The sequence below is a fragment of the Acomys minous genome (assembly GCF_964271855.1).
Source record: "Acomys minous genome assembly, chromosome: 15".
Lineage (NCBI taxonomy): Eukaryota > Metazoa > Chordata > Mammalia > Rodentia > Muridae > Acomys > Acomys minous.
In genome coordinates, this window is record NC_140497.1 from 4,966,245 (window position 1) to 4,990,216 (window position 23,972).

The window sequence follows — 23,972 nt, forward strand, 5'->3', positions numbered from 1 at the left end:
CCACTAGGAAGATGGAGCTTGGCCCATCAGCGTTCCATCCCCTCTGCCTGCGGCTATGTTCACTTGTTGGTCACCCTGCAAGACTGTGAGGTCTCACTGCCGGCCTCTATGCCTAGAGGGTCCAGCACACAGTAGGCATGCAGCCAGGAACTGGACAGAAGAATGAAAACATAAAGACAATGTGCCCGCAAATGCGTGCAGGCACATGGATGTAGGTCTGTGTCTTAAGATGGCCTTGAAGCTGAACATACTTTAGTGGTGCACAGAAGCTGTTAGACTTAGCCAGACTGAGCAGCTACACCTCCCGCTCTGGTACCGGCCACTGTAGGGAGCTCAGACAGGAAGATCAGCCTGGCTTCCTACTTGTGTCAGCGTCCCTGCAGATGCTGACCCCAGGGAGAGTGCTGTGGTGTCTCTGTTCATTTCTGTACTCCACAGAGTTGGCCACTTTGCAGCTCACTGGGTCATTTAAGCACAAGGTCATCTGCTTGGTGTTTAAGCGGTGATCCCTTTTTAACTCGGTTTGCCTTATCTGATAAAGATAAACACACATACGTACTTACAGGGCACCAAGTGGTGCTTCAGCGGGTTTGCACATCCTGTAATGTTTATGTCAGATTAAATACATCTTCTCAAACATAATTGTGTCTCTTTACGGTTAAAAGTTCCTCCTTGGAGCCTTTTGAAATGTGTGCACATTATCATTATGTGTGACAAGAACGTCTCTCTCCTAGGTGTAACCGTGGCCCGTGGGCCAACCTCTCCTTTTCTCTCTTAAAACGTGCTCTCTTCAGCTTTTGGTGACCAGCATTCTCCTCTCGGCTCCTGTAAGATTGATGCCTTGAGATTCTGCAGACGTGTGATGTCACATCTCTTTCTGTGCTCAACACCAACAGAGTGATCAGTTCTGCCAACATTGCCACAAATGACCAAATTTTATTCTATGTATGGCTCGACAATATTCTCTCATGTATATATACATACACATATATGTGTGTGTGTGTATGAATGTATGTATGTATTTTTTTCTTTAACCATCCAGCTGTTGGTAGATCCTTAGATTGATTCTTAGCGTGGTTATTATTGATAATGCCCCAGAGAACATGGGTGTTCTGCTGTCTCTTTAACATGCTGACTAATTTCTTTGGGTACATAGCCAGGGTTAGGTTGATGATTCATATGAGTTCTGTGGCTATGAGTAATTCCTACACTGTGTGTAACAGATACACTGACTTACATTCCCACCAGCAGTGTGCAAGGCTTCCACACCAGCACACGCTCACGAGCGCCAGTCTTTTGTCTTTCGGTCTTCTTGGTGATGTTGGCACTGGTTTGGTTTGTGTTTCCCAGGTGATGGGTGGCATGTTCTTGTTCATACATGTTCTTCCTTTTCTGTGTCTTTTCCTTGACAGGCGTCCAGATCTGCTGTCTGTCTTCAGTCCACTTACTTTTTGCAGTTGAGCTTTTGGCGTTCCTTGCTTATTCTGTGTTTTAACTCTTCCTCAGATGTGTGGTCTGCAAGTGCTCTTCCCTGGTCTATAGGTGGCCTCTTCGCTGTTTCCTTTGCTGTGTGAAGGCTTACCAGCTCCCTGCAATCCTATTTGCCTGTGCATGGCTGTATTCCTTATCCTGTCCCCCCCACCCCCATCTATTATAATGAAGCAGTCCTCTTATTGTTTCTCCTACTAGTGATTTCCTAGTTTCAGATCCACGGTTAAGAAGTTAACGTATCATGAGTTGATTTTAACTGGTGAGAAGTAGGAGCCGAGGGCATCCAGCTTGCCCAGTGCCCTTTATTAAAACGCCCGTCCTGTTCCTGGTGTTGTTCGAAGCATCCCCGTAGATAGTAGACACTCAGCTGGCTGCAGCTGTGGTTTAATTCTGGACTCTTTTGTGGGGGTGAGGGTGTTTTGAGACAGAGTTTCTCTGTGTAGCCTTGGCTGTCCTAGACTCACTTTGTAGACCAGGCTGGCCTTGAACTCACAGTGATCCGCCTGCCTCTGCCTCCTGAGTGCTGGGATTAAAGGTGTGCGCCACCACTGCCCGGCTAATTCTGGACTCCTGTTCTGTCTCTGAGGTCTGTTGTTGCTCAAGGTGGCTGTGACCCGTCAAAGTTTGGAGCATGCAGTTCTGATAACTCTGCCTTTCTTCTGCCCAGCCAACAATTCCTACCTCTTAAATCTTCACACCTTGTTCTCTCTGAGCAGAACAGACTATATGGGAAGCCCTGGGCGGCATGACCCAAGTCCTGGCTAGAGAGTTGTGAGCCACTCGTGCATGGGTAGGAAGCATGCTGCAGGCACAAGGAACTCATGTGGCCAACACTGAAGCATGGGTCTAGATAGAGCACCATGGTAAAGCTGGCCTGCAGTGTCCCATGAGTGCCAGGCCCAGGAACAAGAAGTGAGCACGCAATAAAGAGAGATATGAAGAAACAAGCTAAGACCAGCTTCAGAGACTAACTAGACTGGCCTGCCTCCCTCCCCCCTCCCTCCCTCCTTCCCTCCCTCCCTCCCTCCTTCACTCCTTTCCTCTTTTCCTCCTTTCCTCCTTCCCTCCTTCCCTCTCTCTCCCTCTCTCCCTTCCTTCCTCCCTCCCTCCCTCCTTTCCTCCTTCCTTTCTTCCCTCCCTCCCTTCCTTCCTTTCGTCCTTCCCTCTTTCCCTCACTTCCATTCTTCCTTTCTTCTTTGTTCCTTTTCTCCTTCTCCTCCCTGCCTCTTTTCTTCTCCCAACATCATCCATTCTAAAATTTTTAGTAAAGAACAGATGTCATGGTTCAGGTAGTAAAAATGACTACACTATGTATGCTAAAGGGCTGTTATGTCTCTCCGCAGCCCCAGGACTCACAACTCACTTCCCATAAAGCAGGGCTAGCGCCTCTGTTCCTTAGGGTCTGAGTCATTGGGGTCAATGGTGACAATACAGCTCCACCATAAGCAAATGATAGCTACCCTCCCTTTTAGACAGTGTGTGAGCATCAAGCTTTAGAAAGGCTCCCCTTTCAGTACAGTTAGAATCCACTAGGCACCAGCAAGAAGAAACACACATGCATTGTACATTCAGATGGGGGCACTGGGGATCCTAGGAAAGCAAGAACTCATCCTGGGTGCACCTGGATACACTCAGAGGGAAACTGAGTCATGTGGCAGGTGATGCAGAGGAATACAATATGGAGTTACACTGGCACTGTGAAGGGATGAGGGGCAGTATCTGACCTTTAACTCTTCCAGTTCCATGTAGGAGCACCATGTAGGGGTCGCAGGGAGGGAGTCTGTGTCAGCAACACATGGTCACCACACAGCTTTCATGGTCCCCCTTTCCCCCTTTGCATCATAGAAGTGGACAATGGCTTCTGTTTTCCTACATCTCAGACCCCTTGTGGTGAGATACACATTACACGCCTCTAAGAATTTTTTTTTAGTGTAGAAAATGTATTTTAGTGTGCTTCAAGTTTAGTTTCCCCAGTTGCAACAGATAAAACAAGTCTTACAATCTTGTTCAACATGCATGCTTTTTTTCCCCAGAACTCTAAGTTTGTTGGACCATATGTAAATGGTTTGGGCACAAATTCATTACCTGTTCGGCATGGGAAATATTATAATGAGCTTCAGGACACAAAATGGAGACTTGGAAAATATTGTTTGGAAATAGCAAACTATAAGTTACTTTCCTGCTTATATTTAAGAGTGTTGCGATAAATTTTACTGACTGCCATCTAGGCTACAGAGTTCACTAAGTAATTTGGAGCATTTGTTTTAAGCATAATTAGTGTTTGATTTAACTAGTCTCTTCCAGTGCTTTACTAAAATTTGAAGTACACTTTATTAGGCAAGAATAATCTTTTCTAAATTTTATTTTAGGTTTTGAAACTAACATGAACCTGAGTAGCCGGGATGAACCCAGTCCATCAGAAATGGCTTCCGAGACTCAAGACAGAAACGCAAATAACCATGGGACTCAACTATCCGGCTCTCTGTCTAGCGTCCTCACAGGGGAAAATGGAAACCCTGTCACAAACGGTGAGCGCCCTCCCCCCCACAAGCGTGAGAGCCAGTAGGCTGAAGTTTAAACCACATCACTTTGGAGGAAGAGTGCATTTAACAGTTAAAAATGAAGGAGGCGGAATAGCTGGAGTTGAAAATGAACTGTAAAGCTCAGCCCTGGGCACTCCTGTCAGCATCTTACCACTCGGGCTGGTGGGATGCTGGACCACAGGAGCCAGTCCAAGGTGGTGCAGCTTGTGCTGGGGAGGCCATGAGTGTTCAGCCAGCATTGTCGGATTAAATGTTTTCACACAGCTAAGCCTGTGAGGGAGAGTAATACTGAGGGGCTTCAGGTGACAGACAGGCTATAGGTTGTCAGGTCCAGATTCACACTAACTAATGTTTTCCCTGATAAGGATTTAGTAGTGACTGATGGGAAAATTATTTCCTGAGAATGCCCAGAAGAGACATCTCTGTTTACTCTAATGAAAGTGACCAGAGACCTAACAGGACAATCAGATGGTGGCTTAGGCTGTAATGATGGCGTAGGCTGAGATGATGTCATAGGCTGAGATGATGTCATAGGCTGAGATGATGTCATAGGCTGAGATGATGGGGTAGGCTGAAATGATGTCATAAGCTGAGATGATGTCATAGGTGGTGATGATGGCATTGCCTGAATGACAGCATAGGCTGATATGGTGGTGTAGGCTGAGATGGTGGTGTAGGCTGAGATGGTGGTATAGGCTAAGGTGATGGCGTAGGCTGAGGTGATGGCATAGGCTGAGATGATGTCATAGGCTGAGATGATGTCATAGGCTGAGATGATGGGGTAGGCTGAAATGATGTCATAAGCTGAGATGATGTCATAGGTGGTGATGATGGCATTGCCTGAATGACAGCATAGGCTGATATGGTGGTGTAGGCTGATAGGGTGGTATAGGCTGATAGGGTGGTGTAGGCTGAGATGGTGGTATAGGCTGAGGTGGTGGCGTAGGCTGAGGTGATGGCGTAGGCTGAGGTGATGGCATAGGCTGAGGTGATGGCGTAGGCTGAGGTGATGGCGTAGGCTGAGGTGATGGCGTAGGCTGAGGTAATGGCGTAGGCTGAGGTGATGGCGTAGGCTGAGGTGATGGCGTAGGCTGAGGTGATGGCGTAGGCTGAGGTGATGGCGTAGGCTGAGGTGATGGCGTAGGCTGAGGTGATGGCGTAGGCTGAGGTGATGGCGTAGGCTGAGGTGATGGCGTAGGCTGAGGTGATGGCGTAGGCTGAGGTGATGGCTCATACATGCAAAGCGTTGGTAGTGGGAGCTGAGGTGGCTAGTTCCATTGCAGCAGCCAGGATCAGAGGGAGGTGGCTTCTCGTGCTTGGCTGGCCAATTTTTTTTTCTTATTATTTAGTACAAGAACCCAGAACAGGGTGCCATCAACATACAGGGTATATCATCCTTTCTCAGTTAAAACTTACTAGAAATACCATCCTAAATGATGCTAAATCCATCCAAGTTGACAATCAAGAGTAACCATGAGAGCCATGCTAGCCTAGACAGGCAGCCTGAATTGTAGGCTCTCCTACCAGGGGCACTGGGGACACGGAAAAACTTCCTTCTCTGACTGTTTTGTGCTTCTGGGCATGCAAACTAAGTCCAAGACCATGGAGAGGGTGGAGCTTTGAAGTGCCCATCGCAGTGTCAGTTGTGCCAGAATCAGGACCATGGGTTAGCTAGACTGGGGTTCTAACATTCATTGGCCCCTGAGGAAAAACATATGTAAATCTGTTCCCAAAGACAGTAAAAGTCTAAGGCCTCTTAATATTACCACGAACCATTTTTACACACAAAACACAGTGTAGACCGATGAGATACATGAGCACAGAACCCAGGTGGAAAAGCAGAGGCAGAGCTGGCAACTGCAATTTGCCCATGAGAACTTAAAAGGTCCCATCAGAGAGACACGCACCTTAAAGGAAGTTGGTAAGAGGAGGACACTCCCACAGAATGGGAATTCAACTGTAGGACAGAAGCTGAAAACAAAACACAGGTCGCTAAAAGAAAGCCCAGTGCAGGGTGACCTTAAACTTCATCAGACAGTTGTTTAGGCAGATGATGGGCAGGCACACAGCCTCTAACAGCAAAACGCACCAGATTCTAGGACGAGAAGACAGATTCTAGAAAAGGATGTGGGTGTGTGACCTACCCAGCACAGAAGAAAGGTTGTCAGGGCTCTAGGGACAGAGATGTTGGCTAAACATAGAAATGTTTGCCAATTTCCCAGCCCTTGTGAAAGCGTCCGGGCACGGGTCTGACTTGGTGGTTTGTTCCAGAGCCCAGCCAGCTCTTCCCATGTAACCCAGACATGAGCAGTGTCAAAGCAAGCACAGGGGACAGATGCTTCTGTGCACCTCATTCATAATCCATAAAGCTGGGCACAAATTTAGCACCCCTCAACTACTGAACTCAGTATCCATCATTCTATGAGAAGTTACCGCCCCTCCCCACCACCGCCAGAAAAGGTTCTTTGAGAGTTTGTGCAACTAGCAGGTGCACAACAGATCTGCCATAGGTTTGGACCCTGTAAGTAGCCTGCTGAGGTTCCTTGCCGTTTAGCAGGCAAGCTGTTAGAGGAAGCTATGGTTGCCTTGGTTCTTGGTGGAGGAACAGTACACCTCTAAGAACATTCCATGATCACTGGCAGACCTCAGTAAATTCACACCCAACTCCGTGCACACAGACCTTCCCAAAGGTCAGCTTCATGAGGCAACAGCAGGGGACAACAGGACAGTCAGTCCAAGCAATAGCTTCCAGGATGGGGGCCACAGCCTTTTCACACTTGTGGGAGGCATAGCAGCACTTGGTCATGTCCTGTGTGTTGAAAGTGAATTATTAAATCCATCCACAGGCTGTGGAAGGGGTTCAAGCAGAATACCCAGAGCAGGCTGAGCATGGTACAGGCTTAATAAGCACAAGTGTGAGACTGCTGAGCAGGATCTGAGCCTGTGTACACCAGAGGGGTGACACAAACACATCAAGAGAAAAGTCAGGAAGCAAATCCTTCCCCTCTAGAGGTGGGTGAGCAGCTCTGTGAATGAACAGAAAGCCCGCAAAGGCTGGACCTCTCACCTCTGTATTGAGATGAAATCATCCAACCTTGTTGCAAAAAAAAAAAAAAAAAAAAAAATCACGTCTCTAATCAGTGGGCATGAGAAATAGATCCTGATCTAAGTTAGACATGGAAACATCCTGATCAAAGTCCATGCCACAGCAGCACATGGGGACTCAGAGGACAGGCAGGTGACTAATGTCTTCACAGCTGGGGATTCGTGCCTGAAGCACACGCTCTGTGTCCACGAGCCAAAAAGGAGTGGACAAAGCGCTGAGCAAAGGCAAAAACAGGAGAGAAGGGAGAAAGCCAACCAAGGACAAAAGCGGCATCACCGAAATGCAGACACAAGGATGCGCGCGCTGGTCTTCCTGGGAAGATCACCCTGTAAGCATGGCTAGAAGCAACAAACATCCTACAACAGTGGTTGGACTAAGCTACACCTGCACAGAGAACACATCCCAGATGTGCAAAGGGTTTTAACTCCCACCTTGCAGAAGTCACAGGGGAGCACAAAGGAAGTACAAACAAACTTGTGCCAAAATAAATTTGGAAATTTGAATAAACAGACACCTTCTATCAAAACTGTAGAAGAAAGAAAACTAAGCAGTCTATACATAATAAATTAATTGAATTTGTAATTGAACCTCTTCCTACAAGGAAACCTCAAGATCCAAATTCTAAGTGTAAAGCAATGTTATAGAGGAAAATATAGGAAGAAAAAGAAAGGAATTTTCACTGGGATGAAGAAATGTGTAGACCCAAAGATACAACAAAAAAACATTAATTAGGAGAAAATTATTTTTCACACATTTAACCAACCAAGGGTTGTACTCTGTTCATAAACAAATATACAATCAAATAAAAATGTGGGCCAAAGTCAACAATGCATGGATAGCAATGCTCAATGGAGTCCAGCCTTGTCTTCACTTAGAGAGATGTAACTGAAGGCTATGCCTGGTACCCACACATCTTTTAAGATGGCAGGGACCAGCAGGGCCTTCTAGAGTTCCTAAGGATATCACATGGGTAGACACAGGAAAAGGAAAGTCTTTGCTTTCAGTATGTACCCACTGGTGACTCCTCCAACAGGCTCTAGTGTGTAGCCAAGATCCAACAGTCACACAGATGCCCCTTGGTTGTAAAAGGAAAAAAAAATCATGAATCTGGGGAAAGGAGAGCTGGGGAGGAGGAGTATAGAGTAAGAGAGAGCTAAGAGAAAGGAGGAAGAGAGGGCGGCCAGAATGTGTTTGTTATACACATGTGTGAAATTGTCAAAGAACTAACTTAATGATTGTATGTATTATATGTACACATGCAAACACACACACACACACACACACACACACACACACAAAGTCCCAATAAGGAACCCTAGGGAGAGAGAGAGGGGGAGAGAGAGAGAGAGAGAGAGAGAGAGAGAGAGAGAGAGAGAGAGAGAGAGAGAGAGAGAGAGAGTCCCCTCACCAGAGTCAGGGCTTGTCAGGGAGTACCTTGACCCCCCAAGGAGCTCACCATATTCTGGGCTTTACAGTAGTACAGCCCTTCAGCTCGGACAATAAATAAATTAGAGAGGGAGGAAGGAAAGCAATTTTCCTTCAGCTAAATATTTAATTAATCTGTGTTTTTGTCAAAAATATCATCAAAAGAATAAAAGCTATAGCTTGGGAAATGGTCATAAGTAGATCCAATGCAAGGTGACTCAGGTCTCCCAAAGCAATTTGCCAAGTGGAAGCCGATGAACTTTTACAAGCACCATGAGTTTCTGGCCTTCTATATTTTGCCAGGACTATTAAAAGTGTTGGAGCCTCAATAAGTGTGTGCCCATTTTCAGCAAGGTCACTGCCCGCAAATGAACTAATGAGTGCTATGCAGACAGCCAGAAAAATCTAGTCCTTAATGTTACAGAGCTGAGCAATTTCCACATCCACACATGCAGCCTGTGACTTGCACGTGATCATGGTACCTCTAGAGATACCTCTAGAGAGGAACAAGATGTTATTTTATTTTAGTGTGTGTGTGTGTGTGTGTGTGTGTGTGTGTGTGTGTGTGTGTGTGTGTGTGTGTGTAGGTGCCACCTGTGTGAAAGTATCTGTGGCAGCCAGAAGAAGACATCAGATCCTCTGAAATACAGTGTCATCCTGTCTAAGTTCAAACTCCATGTCCCGTGCAACAGTATCCAACCATGGTACAAGTACTAAACCTTTCGCCTTCCAATTTTCTCCTATTAAATGGGCCTGATGCAGGGCTATTCCAGGACATTTACAGGGAACCTACTAGAATGGGGCTAGCCCAGAGTTAGTGTTCAGTCAATAGTATCTATTTACAAGTTGTAAGCCCGTCAGCGTGGATGCTGGAAACTGAGCTCAGGTCCTCTGAAAGAGAAGCAAGTGTTCTTAACCACTGAGCCATCTCTCCAGCCTGTAGTATGGATTTATCATGCCCATACCCATAGTACAGTCAACGTCCATTCTAAATAAAGTCACCAGAAGCAAGTAAATATTTAAAATAATTTAAAGTTCTGAGTGAGACAGAAATAGCACTGTTTTCTAGGAAATGGTTTCTTTGGAGTGCCAGGATCTGTATGCTACCTCTGTTTCCCAGAAATAATTACGTTTGCTCATTTGCTGAAATACAGTTATGTGTGGCTAATTATAGCGATCGCTTACTTTAATTGCCGTCCTTTTGCTGATGTGAACACAGACTTGGTTACTTTTTTGTACGTAATTATTCCCTAGACTTGAGGCTATTTATCATTACATCCAGGAGCCGCCTTTGGCGTTTGAGTGCTCCGGCTATATCAAACAAAAATATTGTAAATAAAATTATGTTTATTTTGTGGCAAAGCAGAGATATAAAATTTTTGAATAGGATAGTTTATGACCAGTATGATTTTCTTTCTTGCCGCTCAATGAATATGCATTTTTATTGCTGAGCATCCAGGGGAAATGGCAACTAAAGATGGGGTTGTTCCATTTGAGTTTACATTGCCTCTCTTCTTCATGCGTATGTTCTATTCGCTCGCTTGTATAGTCTAGGTTGTCTGTGCCAATGCAGGCTGGATGAGGGGAAGGACAGCTGATTCCATAACAGAACCAAGAGCTGTGTGTCGTCGCTTTGTCTTGATCTGAGGGCATCAGGACCAGTCACACAAACAGTCATGCCTCAAGAATGGGGAGCTGGGAGGAGATTCCCATAAAATGTGCGTCAATACACACTCTCCGACTTTATTTCTGGGATCGTCCAGATTCTGTGGCGTTCACGTTGCTGTTTAGTCCCAAGAGCCAGAGTGAAACAAGCAGGAACTGCAGCCCTGCGCACTGAGAAGCGGAGGGGCCGTAGGTAGGGAGAAAAGCCTCTTGCTTACCTGCCACGCCCTGATCAGAGGCATTTTGAAGTCATGCTAAATCATCTCTAATTTGGACTTTGTTTAATTAAGTGTTCTCTTACTGGTGTTGGGAACTGAGGGCTATGCCTTACCGCTCTGTCCAGTGTGGCATCTTTCCTGGGGCTTAACATCATCCTGACAGTATACAAACCCCAGATCTGACATGACAACACCCCAACCACAGGCGTGGCCCTGAAGTTCTTCCAATTTTCTCAACTTTAAAAAGGGATGATGTGTAGGCTTTGAATTTTTATCAAACCTACTTTATTTGGGGTTCTTTAATGCTTATACCTCCCTTCCAATGCACTTACCCTAGATAGGAGAGAAAAGAGGGACAGGAGAAGTTGACCTTTTTATACTCAATCCCTTGGAGCGATTCCACTCTTTGTAGTCAGGGTTTCAGCAGACCCCTTAAACAGCAAACCAGCAAACCAGCAAAGGTGACTGCAGCAGCCGGAACCCAGAGTCTTACAGCATTCTCGGGAGCCGTTCTCTCTAGGAGAGTCTCAAAGCAGAGCAGTGAACAGACAAACAATAGGAAATGGTGCCATGAGGCTCAGCCTCTTGTTTTTATGCTCACTTACATACATACATACATACATACATACATACATACATACATACATACATACATCCTCTCAGAGTCCCTACTAGGGAGTTTGTCAGTCGGCAAAGACCATGCCCCCGCAAGAGGCAGTTCCTCTTCTGGTGGACAAACACCGAGTGTCCTCTCACAAGTCTGTTTCACATCCCACACTTGGGATCAAAACAGAAACATGTTGACATCCACAGCAAAGATGCAAACGGCTGTGTCAGAACTTCTATAGGGAACCTGGTAGGGTGGTGCCAGCCCAGTTATGTTCGGTCAGCCGTACCCACTCACAAAATCTTAAAGGCTTTCTACGTTTGCACGGAGAAGCCATGGGGGCTATATGTGAAATAGATGAGGAACATGGTGGTGAATTGAGTGTCCTGGTCCATGCAGGATGCAACCCTATAAATATCCAGGAGTGACCCCACACACACACACACACACACAAGTGCATCCCAAGCCTGGTGCAACGTGAGGAGAACAGATTGGACAAGGCTGGAGTACACACAACTCCAGAGTCCAAGGGCTGGAAGGTTCCAAATCATATTCTACTTACTTAAGTCCAGAGTTGCTGTAACAGTTTCTTGACCTTTGCTATTGTGAGAGGCAAACTAAGTTACTGTGATCACATGTGCATTTTCTTGGAATATTGAATGAAAATGAACATGTTTATTGCCTACTGGTCAGTTCTGTCTTTTCTTCTTAGTTCTCTATGTGTGTTTATGACCTCCCGCCCCCCCCCCCAAATCTTGTTTGTAGGACCTTTTGTTTTTATTTGTCGATGTTTTAGAGATAGCTCGACTTTTATTTAAAGTACTTCAGTATTTTGTAATGTTCTTTTATTTTAGTTTTTTGTCGTTGTTATTGTTTGTTGTTGTTGTTTCTAGACAGGGTTTCTCTGTGTAGCCCTGGCTGTCCTGGACTCACTTGTGAATCCACAGAGGTCTGCCTGCCCCTGTTTCCCGAGTGCTGAGATTAAAGGGTGTACCACCAATGCCCAGCTTGTTTTAGCTTATATCATTTAAAATATATATTTACTTTAGTGTTTTCAATTAGAGCTTTTAATCTATTTTGCCCAGCTTTGTTTGTGACTTTGGTAACATTTTTAGGTAATTTGCCTTAAAAAGAGTCTTATTTCTCAGACAACCCCTAAACCTTGGGAGGACGGGAAAATATAGATGTCCACTGCTGAGCTGGACACTCTGCAGATTTGTAGTCTCTACACATTGTCCAGTTGTGAGTCTCTGTGGTAGGCACCATCTGTTTCAAGGACCTTCTCTCACGAGAGATGAGCAATAGACCGATCTATGGATGTAGATCATGTCACTGAGAGTCGTTTCAGTGCTTTTTTAGCTGCATATAGCTGGTAGGCTCTCCCCTAAGGCCGATGACCCATCTAGGCTGGCACATAGGAGGACGGGGTTTCCTGGACACAGCAGGGCAGCTGCACAGGAGAGAGAACCCAGTGCAATCGCAGCAGCATGCACATCACCTGTACGAGACCTGTACGATCTCAAGCCACACCGACTGCCAGTGTGCAGACAGGAGGTGGACACAAAGCCACGTCCCCAGCTGAGCAGCTGTTTCATAGCTCCTGGGAGAGAAGGGTCAGTTATTTAATGGCGTGACTTTTTTTACATGTGCCACACTCCAGGGTGAAAGAATGTGAGTGGGTGGGGGGGGCGAACAAACAGACATAAAATCAGGAAGCTGCGTGGGTAGAGAAGGAGAAGGTTGGGGCTGAGAGGAGGGGGCAGAGGGGAAGAATATGCTTGAGACATGTATAAAATTCTCAAATAATCAAAAAATATCATTTTGTTGATATGTGCACACATGCATGCGAACATACTCATACACAAACATGCATACATGTGCTCTCTCTCTCTCACACACACACACACATGCACATGCCTACAACCTCCTTTGCCTGTCAGGGTTCCTAGTAGCTCCTCAGCATCTCTGGCTCCCTTCTTGTGAGCTTCTAGCAGAAGTGAAGTGTGTCCCCCACCCCACCCCCACTGCTAGCCACAACCTACACATCTTCTCTAGCCCAGGTTCTCCTGTGGCCCCCTTCTCACCTGCCCTTACTCAGAGGAGACCCCTCTCCTGTCAGGCTCCCCTGTTCACCCCCCTCTGTCCTTATCAACCCTCACCTCTGTAAATACTCCCATCCCTGGCCCATCGTGTCCTCATCGGCAGGAACTGCCCTTTCACGCAGGACTTTCATAGAATGTTTTCATCTCTGCTTAGAAGTCTTCGGTGTCACCAGTTGTCTGTAAAGGGCTGTGACAGACAACCCCCACAGAAAGCTCTTAAAGCCCTCTACTGTCTGGCTGACCTTCACCTTCCAGCACTTTCTCTGGCTCTCTGAGATGAAGATGCCATTTTATGGGCTGTTCCTTGTGCAGCCCTGGACCTCCTGGTCTGTTTTGTCTGTGCTCTCAGCTGGGCCTGCAGTCCCCAGTTCACTTTACTATGATCTCCTCCCCAGGCTCCCATGGCAGGAGGCTTTCTTGAACCCCTTTCACCATCGTGAACCCCTGCTTTCCTCAGATCCCACCCAGCAATACCCGCATTTTATGTCCCATGCTTCCCGTGTACTATGTCAGAAATGGATTGCTCCTTAACCGTCTGCTTCACTGTGATTCCCTAGCTAGTGCTCACAGCTGAGCCGCAAGCACGCACAGACCCTGCATTCCATGCTGGGTCCATGCTTACATTCATTTGGGTAAACCGCTCTGACCTGTATTCCACAGAGGCAGCTGCCTCTCTGCCCTGGCTGTCCTAAGGAGCGTGTTGGCAAATGTGCTCCATATGTCCCTTGCCGTCTCCTGGGTGGGACTCTCTGCTAGTTCCTGCGTGGAGGCCCTGGCTGTTCTCTCCCAGCTCCAAGTCCATTCTCCTGACTTCTAATTAAGTGTCGGCCCATTAAATTGTGGGAGTCTCACCAGCGGGGCCTTTTTCTTTCTCCTCTACTTTGTTTCTCTGAACCATGTTCAGTGAATGCTCACAAGCATCTCTTCACCTTATCTGGAAAGCGCCTCTGCTGCCTCTGTTCCGGATCTGTGATCACGGGCTAAAATGATCGACCCTTAAGATTCCATGAGCCAAGCTTCTAATTTACGAATTGTTCTTTTTTTTTAAAGATAGAACATACTTCCTCCACCTCTTGTCTCCTGTCTGAGAGCCACTGAGTGGAGTGGCTTGGGCGTGAAATACCTGAAGATAGGCCCAACCATTTGCACACTTGATCCCGGCTGGCGGTGTGGTGCGGGAAGGTTGTGGAACTGTTGCAGTTGGAGCCTCCCCGGAGGAAGTGGTTCAGTAGAAGCAGGCTTTAGGGCTTCGGAGCCCAGCTTCACTTCCTGTTCACTTTGCTTCCTGAATGCAGACTCAGTGTGACCAGAGAGCCTCCTCCCCCTGCCTCTGTGCCCCTACCACCACAACGGCCTCTCCCTCCTGCCCCTACCACCACGATGGCCTCTCCCTCCCACCCCCACCACCACGATGGTCTCTCCTCTCTAGAACTGAGAACCAAACCAAGCACTCCCCTCTTAAGTGTCTTCTGTGGTTTATTCTATTGCAGCAGCAGACGTTACCAGGATGATTGTCCTACCTTATCCTTGGCCCTTGTACCCGTCTCCATCCCCCATCCCTCATGCCCTTTCACCAGGAGAGTCTCTCTCTCCCTCCAGTTTGTGCCTTGTCTTAGACCTGCAGGTTCCTCTGCCCCTAGCTAAGCTCTTGATGCCACACAATTGGCTGATGGGACGACACACCACTACCCATGTCCGTTGTACACTCTTTCTGTCCTGCTGATGGACATCATCATTGTTGCTCATGATGAGGACCCTCAGTGATGGGATAGTAGTCACCCACAGTCAGCCTTGTCATGATAAGTTTGTAACACTCTTTCTGGGAAAACTGGAACAAATATATACTTATCTCAGATAGAAAACTGAACTGATGGCAAACTGAACTAATACCACCAAAACTTGAACCACCACCTTGAAAAACCAATGAGTTTATTGTGGTTACTTACAGGAGCAGGTATAAGTCATAGGTAGCTAAACCTCTGAAAGCCCACGCCGTCAAAGCTGGAACTGTGGAGCTCTCTGTATGAACTGCAAACAGCTTAATACGTTAGAGGTGTCCTCTCCTCAACAGTCCTTACTGCTTATACAACTTTGGAGATGGACATCCTTGTGAATCTTCTGGTTAGCTTCAGGGACTTCCTGGAACTAGTAAGTTGTTGGCTTCCTGTGTCTTAACTAGTCTTTCTTTAGAACTTTCTGAGTCCTAAGGAGCTTCCCTCCAGGATGGAATGTTTCATATAGGAAAAAAATGCTGTACAAACATTGACAGGACCTTTTCACACAGAGGAATGTGTATATTTACCAAAAAGGCAGACTGGCCCGCCTCATGTTGATTGGACTCAGACATCCCTGAAGAACTGATGAACTCCTGTAATTGGAAAACTGCACAGTGATTTCCTAATGATTTTTAATTTAGGAATCATGTATATGTTTAATCAATTAAACTGTGCTAGTTAATTATGTTTCCAGCGGCGATGAGTAATTGCTTCAGCATGTAAGGTTCTCTGGCTTGAAGTCATTCCATCGGGCAGTTATTTCTCTTTTTATCTGTTCATGATTATTAATCAAGTCACTTGGGGCAGCACATGCCACCTCCATCACGATAGCTCTCAATCATTGTAGAAGAACAGATCTGTCCCCAAGGTGCATTTAATAATGTCTAAAATCATTTTGATTGTCATGAGTCAGGGTGCATCCAGTGAGCAAAGGCCAGGAAGGCTACTGTTTATGATGCACAGGACAGGCTTAGAACAGAGAATTATACAGACCCAAGTGCCACGGGTCAGAGACGGGCCTCTGTGGTGCAGGATAATGAAGAAAATCATCGGCTGCCTCACAGGATGTCTGTGTGCTTTGGGGGAGGGGTGTGTGCATACCCTGGAGGTCACTTTTACTTGGTCCTTGGCTGAGAGCTGATAGAATGTGATTAGTGGGTTCACCTTCCTCACCACAGGGACCTTTGCAAACAAAACAAGCATCAGTCACGGTTTCCATGGCAGCCAGGTGCACTTCTGCCTCCTGTTTCTTCCATCCCATGCTGCCCTGCAAGTGTGCTGGGAAAGAGCACCAGCCCTGTGTTTCTTTCTTCCTAGAGGTTCTTTGAGTGGTTTCCAGGCTCTAGGGAAGCACCTTCTGTACCCTTCGTCACTTCTGCACTGTTCTGGTTGGCTGGCTGTTGTTTTCTCTCTGGCGGTATCTTTCCTCTTTTGCTTAATGAAACTGCAGTAGCTTAAGGTATTCGCATCTGGCTGCAATATTTAATATTCAGTGAATATCCGCTACTGCCTAACACTTTGGTGCGCAGGATATGGCAGTGTCCAGTTACTAACCATACCTCTGTGTGTTGACCTCCACAGGCTTACCTGAGGATGATGGCTGTTCACGGCTGTGTCTGAGTGGCATGGGGACTTCATCATTCCAGAGACATCGGGAGAGTCACACCACACAGGTAAGGACATCGTGAGTGGAGCTGAGCCATGGTAGACGGCCCCTGAGTTACGACGATGGCTCTCCTCCCTGCACTGAGAACTCAGGTTGCTGCCACCTCTCTCTCTGGCATTTTGTCTGAGCATCTCTCCCTCTTCATCTTAGCTGGCTGTGATTTTCTGCTTGGTTTGGAATATAGAACAATGTCCCAAACAGCTAAATAGCAGTGAATTATAGACTCCGCTCTGCTGTGGTGCTTTATGGGGGGAGTGGGGTGGCCTAAGACCTTCTGAAAATGATGGGGTTCTCTTCATTTGACCTGGGCTAAAGTAGAAAGTGGCACAGGCTTGGAAATAACATCTGGGTGCTCTGAGTTCCCGCGGCACGCTGTTCCCTCCCTCCCAGACCCCCAAGTTCTGCCTAATCAGCTTCACTTAAGATACGGTATGTGCGGCCTCCGAGATGGCTCTGCTGATGAAGTGTTTGTGCAAACACAAAGGCTCAAATTAGAGACCCAGGGCACAGCAGAAAGGATGGACATTGTAGCACGCTCTTGAACTTCCCCGTAGGAGAGACAGGGAGAGGCAGGTCCAGCCAGCCTCGCCTTCTCACTGAGCTCTGGGCCAGTGCGGACTCAGCACCTGGCAAGGAACAACCCTGAAGGTTGCCGTGTAGCCGCTGCACGCATGCGCACAAACACACACATGCACCTACACACACATGTGCCTACGTACATCTTTTCATACATGCACGCACTCATAAGCACATAAACTTATAGACACACGCGCAAACAAAAACACATGCAAGATAACAGCTGCTCATTGTGAGAACATGGTTAGGTTAAAAGTCTTGTGTGTATGAAACAACTGCACGTTCACGCTCACCATTCAACCTTAGCTATCACACAGAAATGAAGATTATTCAGGAGAAGATAAAACACGGAGAAATCCAGGACGAGGCAGTAGTGTCAAAACCAGGCCAGCTTTCAGAGACATATCTGAGGCCATGCAGGTCCAGCCGCATTATGAGCTGAGATTTTTCTAAGTAACACCGATGAGGCGGTGTGAGAGAAAAAAAATCAATAATTTTAATCTTAAAAATAAATCTCTATAGTAGGCAATCTGCGGAAATCACTTGTACTGATCTATAGGTGCTGAAATGGAAAGAAAATGCTGATCGGTGGGGATAATAAATTGTCTTAATCTTGCCTGCGTTCCTGAGGGATGCATCGGCTCCGCTCTGCAAGCACTGCGCATGCCCAGCACGAGGCAGTTCCCATGGCACCTCCCGCCCTGAGCAGGGGCTGCCTGTGTCGGGGCTGAAGCCTCCTCTTTGCATGCAGTAGGGGGCTGTCCTCCCTCTCCCCGCCCTCTTTCCTGCGGCTGGTAAGGGGCTGCCCACCCTCTCTGGCCTCTGGCTGCCCTGCAATGTGTCCCCAGAGGAAAGGAGCTGCTCGGAAGCAGGTCCGCGAAGTGAGGGCCCTGGATCTTCCTGTTCACTCATGAGCTCAGCTAACAGAGCCCTGAGAAAGGTTTGGGGACTTGTTCCCATTTTCAAAGAGGCTTTTTCAAGCGTGAACCCCTTCCCTGTCACCTCACCCTGTTTTTGCCAAACATAGAAATCCGGGCACTCCTCCTCGCTCTTGCTGACTCGGGGAGCTCAGCGCTAGCAGCAGATTCCGCACAGCTGAGAAGCTGAGTTTAACGGACACTGGTTTAACTGCCACATGTCCCCGGGATTTATCTCTTCTCTGACATTTATAGAGGAAGTACGGACATTTATAGAGGAAGTACGGACACAGCAAGGCATGCCGCCTTTTATATTTTCTGCCAGAACAATTCCACGGGAATTGCATATAAAAGCGGTGCTGAACCTACGGGCCCTCCAGCAGTGGGTTAAAGAGAACCTCCGACTGAATCCCTGTCTGAGGACGTCTGTGCTTTTGTAATTAGTGTCACCGGTGGCTTCTGTGACACCCATTTAATAAAGATAAAATGCGTTATAAGGAAGGCAGAGAGTTGGTCATTTGCCAAGGGTCAGATGACGAGTTCACTGAGCTCATTGGCAAGTTAAGACCACATATCCTGCTTCTAAGGAGCTAAGTGTGAGCTGCCAAGAGGGAAGGGGCATTGTCTCCCTCCCCATGCTCTTGAGTTTTTGGTGAGGACCACAGTGGACACTTGTGATCTCCTTTGTTGGATGGCCTCCCTACGCCATCCCCCAGATACTTTGGTGAGTCTTAAGGAAGACACCTTTCTCTGCTTTCACAGCAAGGCGAGCACATGTGCGGGAGGTTGGGCTACTCTCAGCCATAGACAGAGACCTGAAACACAAGGCATGAAAGGCATAGATGCCCTTTGAGGACTCCTGGGGCCACCAGAGGGAAGTTCGAAGTCCGCTGTCCACTTGCCCAACCTCTTCCTCACTCTTCCCAGACTTCTGCTTTCCCAGAGAGCCTTACGCACTGGCCAAGTCCAGAGCTCATTTCTCATGCCTGCAAATGCGTCTGACTGGCACTGAATTTATTGTTATTGGCCGTAAAATCCATTTTCAAATATGTCTCTGTGCACTAAGTGTACAAAGTCCCTACGTTTATTCTTTTTGGTGCTGAGCACTGAATCCTGTGCGTTGGTGGAAAGCATGCATCCTACAACTATCTGTATTTCATGTGTGTGTGTGTCTGTGTGTGTCTGTGTGTGTGTCTGTGTTTGTGTATATATGTATGTATGTGTGTGTACATGTGTATGTGTGTATGTATGTGTTTGTGTGCATGCACACGAATGTGGAGGTCAAAGAAAAGCCTTAGCTGTCATTCCTTGGTGCTAGGCCAGCCAGTGAGCCTGTCCCTGCCTTCCCAGAGCTCTGATCACAAGTGCCACTGTGCCCAATGTTTTCTTGTGGGTCAAAATTTGAACTCAGGCTCTTTTGCTTGCAAGGGAAATGTTTCATCCTCTGAACCATCTCCCCAGACCCCTACCTGCCCTTGATATAAACTTACACATCTGCCCAGGTCAGAGCCTCTGTGAATAATGGTTTTTCCTCTCCTCGAGATAAGTAATATATTTCACTTGTAAACGCAGAGTCTTTACATGTAAACAGTGAAAGCTAGCCTTCTGCTAAAATAGCTGAGGACCACAGAAGCTGGGGCTGCCGCCATTGACTGCCCTGTAGACACCTGTGCATCGCTGTGTCTGTTGGTTTGTCAGTGTGTCCTGTCGTGAGCCACAGCAGAATTTCTGCATAGCCCTGGACATGAGTAACACCAGCAGTAAATTAGGGCAGACTCCCATACACTGACTCTTGGAGGATCTTGTAGATGCAGAGATAGAAATTACTTAGGTTAAAGAGGCATTGCAGGCTTACTTGGGAGTTAGATAGCATCTACAGGAATAATATGACATTTATCTATGTACATTTTATGATATTTTTAACAAAACAAAAATGTTTTATGAGATTTGAGTAGCTTCTTTAATGTTTGTGCTACTTGGCATGATTTGGTCTCTTAGAATTTGAAGCTACAGACCAGGGAGATGGCTCAGCAGTCAAGAGCACTGGCTGCTCTTCCAGAGGACCCGGGTTCAGTTGCCAGCACCCACAGGGCAGCTCACAACTCTCTGTAGCTCCAACTCCAGGGGATTTGGCACATTCACAGACATGCACGCAGGCAAAATGCCAATGTTTATGAAATAAAAATAGACAAATCTTCAAAAAAGAAGAAGTTAAAGCTGGAGAGAAAGACTGAGCAGGGAGCACAATGCCAGTACCCCCAGCCCAGAATGATCCTCCCTCCTTCCCTCCCTCCCTCCCTCCCTCCCTCCCTCCCTCCCTCCTTCTCTCCCCCTCCTCCTCCTCCTCCTCCTCCTCCTCCTCCTCCTCCTCCTTCTTCTTCTTCTTCTTCTTCTTCTCTCTCTCTCTCTCTCTCTCTCTCTCTCTCTCTCTCTCTCTCTCTCTCTCCTCCACTAAGAATCCTCCTCCCCACCGTGAGCTCTCCTACAGATGAGCCAGGGGGCCCAGAGCCTGTCACAAGAAGCCAGCATTTATACATACAGAGCACATCATGGAGGTGTGCAGAAAGGATGGGAACAGAGGAAATAAACGTCACTGAGAGTCTGTTGTGCACCTTGGGCATGAGCAGTCCTCCTACACGTTGTTAAAGTGTCCACACTGGATACTGTTAGGGATATGTCCCTTTTTTCCCTCCAACATGTCTTATTTGCATTCACATGCTCATTATGCACAAGTAGCCTTTTGGTTCCTCTCAGCCTCCGTCCCACAGTTATGCTGGGTGCTTTGTCATCTTTTATTTTCATGATGGACACTTCCCTAGCATTTCAAAGAACATACAAAGTTATTATGAGCATTGGCCATATCAAAATACCCATCATAAGAGATCACTGATGATTTTTGATAAATGCATTGCAGGCCAGCTTCCACAACCTCCATAAATACCTTGTCCACACTAACACAGCCTCTGGTGGAATACCAGACTGGGATCAATAGAAAATCGACCTAACCCAAGGAGCAAATTGTTACGTGGTTTGTTTTACTGAGCCATCAAAGATACCTTTTGTAATGTCATACATCAACAAAATTAAGAATAGCAGGCATTGAATAAATTCAGTGTTTGCTTTCTATATTCGTTATATTTGTGATATGGACTGCTGGAAATTATTCTAGCACAGAATTGAAACTGTCGGATGAAATAAAGATACGTAGATGTCATTAGGGTGCTTTTAAAGCACATGGCATAGACCAGAAACTAGATCAGACTTACAGAAAGAGCTGCCTACTTGCCTGTCTTTGTCATCTTGCCCCCTGTCGGTCTATCATCTGGTACCTATGTGCATATTTACCATCAGTCTTTCTTCCTGTCATCTATCATCTGTCTGTCCATCTGTATACCTGTTTTTGTCTGATTAACCATTTATTTCTCTGTGCTGCAAACAGAAGGACACACAGACTAGGAAATGCCGTCCCACATGCCAGCATTCAGGGAATCAGTATTCCACACTCATGACTTACACACTGTGTGTGAGAAATGAAGGCAGTAAATTATTCTGATGGTAAGAGTGAAATGGCAGGGCTGTCCTCAGGGGCAGACCAGGCCCTGCTTAGATAAGTAGAAATTTGAAAAAACAAAAAATTAAGTCCTGTGGTTTGTATTTTTGCGTTGCTCTCCATGTGTGACCTGAATATAATAAAGTTCATAGTATTTTATGTTTAAGATATTAATCATTTGTTACCAGTGACATGATCTCAGTTGTAAAAAAGAGTTACAAGGATGAGAAATCACACGTGAAAAGAAGAGCAGACCTTGTGGTGTCTGCACACTGACCATCCTTTACAGAGAACAAGTAAGTGCTTAGCCACACATTGTGTAAGGAACAAGTGATACCACTGAGTACACAGGCATGTTAGTATAAATCCTAGAAAATATAATTACAATATTACTTACAGAAATTTATTAAAATATTTAACTTAAAGGAGAGAAAAAATACCTTAAATGAGTTGCAGAACTGTTAGCATGCAGGTATAGATTTTTCTTAAGATTATTTAATGGTAGGTGTGGCATAATGATCCAGCATGATGTCTCGTGTATTAGAAGGGCTCGTGGTCATGAACTAATAGGAGGCTTCCTTCTCTGGAATAAGTATTCTGAGCAGCATCTGGACTTGAACATGCTAGACAGAATCTAAGATGCAGAGGATTAGTTGACTCTAAAGGACCTGGTACTTAATTGGAATGTGAAAGAAATCAGGTGTGTGTGTGTCTGTGTGGTTTGTGTAAGTGTGTGTGGTTTGTGTGTATGTGTGTGATTGTGTGAGTGTGTATGTGTGTGTGAGTGTGTGTGGGGTTTGTGTATGTATGTGTGTGGTTTGTGTGTGTGTGAGTGTGAGTGAGTGAGTGTGTGTGTGTGTGTGTGTGTGTGTGTGTGTGTGTGTGGGTGGGTGTGTGTGTATTTAGAGGCCAGAAGTCACTTTGGAGTCTTCCAGTATTGATCTCCACATTTTGTTGTTGTTTGTTTGTTTGTTTGTTTTAGTAAAAGTCTCTAGAGTCCTAGAGTCCTGGACCTAGAGTCATTTTTGGCCAGCGTGCCCCAGAATCCACTTGTCTCCACCTGGCACTTGTGAAGTTGCAGACACACACAGCCATGCCTGCTTCTTACGAGCATGCTGTGGGTCTGAACTGAGACACAGAATGCACTTTACCCACTGGCCATATCCTCAGTCCATATTTATGATTTTAAAACAGATTTCATTTTGTTATTTTTACGCGCTTTGGTGTTTTGCCTGCATGTGGGAGAATGTCTGAACTGAAGTTACAGAGAGTTGTGAGTTACCATGTGGTACCTGGGAATTGAACCCAGACCCAGAGAGCCGGTGCTCTTAGCCACTGAGCTGTATCTCTAGCCCCATATTTATGATTTTTTAAAAGTGTGTTATGGGATATTATAGATCTGTTTTGTTTAACACACAGTGTGGTTGGCTAAAGCACAGCACTGTGATAAGTCTTTACATTTTGCTGTATTCGCTTCTGAGCCGTGTCTTTAGAGAAATCAATAAAGATTTCTTGGTCCCATCCCTCCTGCCAGGCCACAGGTGACTCATCACTTTGAGGCCAGCAGAGTCCTCATTTGCAGTCGTACTTTGGCAACTAAATCCGTAAGTCACGCGGTCCCCATAAAAGCAGCTGACACTGTGCATGCTTTCTCTGTAAATAAATACATCACTCCTACAGATTACTCTGCAGCTGTTTTTCTGGTTTGATTGACTGACTGATTGATTGATGTTTGCTGCCTCATTTTGATACGCTACTGTCTTTTTGATCTATCAACCTCAGAGTCAGCTGTCGGCTCAATGAGAAAGCAAGCGTGAGAGTTGAGATGCTCATGGCGACCCATGGAACTAGTGATCACAGGTGCACTCTTGCACTTGTCAGCCCAACATGGCTTTTAGCTTTCCCCGGCAACCTTAGATGAAACAAACTAAACGGGACAGGAAGGGTGTAGGGACACAGCTGTGCCCCTGCCCTAAGGTCAGGCTCACTGCCTGCCCACCGAGGATCTCAAGGTGAAAGAGTTCCACTGGTCGCTGCCTCTGTCCTGCAGATGTGCGAGGCTGCTTATTGCTGCCTGGTGTTTGTTGTGCCTTTGGCTCTCAGTTCACCAACGATGCAGGGAGATGGTGGTGTTCAGTGGCAAGGAACTATCACATTTCAGGTGTGAGCCAGTCTGCTCAGCTTTGGCTCTTTCTCAAATCCAGTTTTTAAGAAAATATGGTCATAAAATTCCCAAGACCATGTGCACAATTTGACAACTTGGTATAGAAAACTACGAAAACAGCACCCCAGATCTTGCTGTTACCAACCGTGCCGAGATGCACACCTGCG

The 23,972-nt window shown here is 46.5% G+C and overlaps 1 protein-coding gene across 5 annotated transcripts in view; it reads left to right on the forward strand.

Annotated features, from left to right (window-relative positions):
- Positions 1-23,972, forward strand: part of MYO16 (myosin XVI) — a 464,729-nt gene that overhangs the window by 421,556 nt on the left and 19,201 nt on the right. For all 5 annotated transcript variants that reach the window (XM_084759479.1, XM_084759478.1, XM_084759475.1 and 2 more), the window contains exons 33-34: positions 3,861-4,019; positions 16,514-16,605. In XM_084759479.1, coding sequence (XP_084615605.1) covers positions 3,861-4,019; positions 16,514-16,605 — 251 coding nt within the window. The remainder of the gene's footprint in view (positions 1-3,860; positions 4,020-16,513; positions 16,606-23,972) is intronic.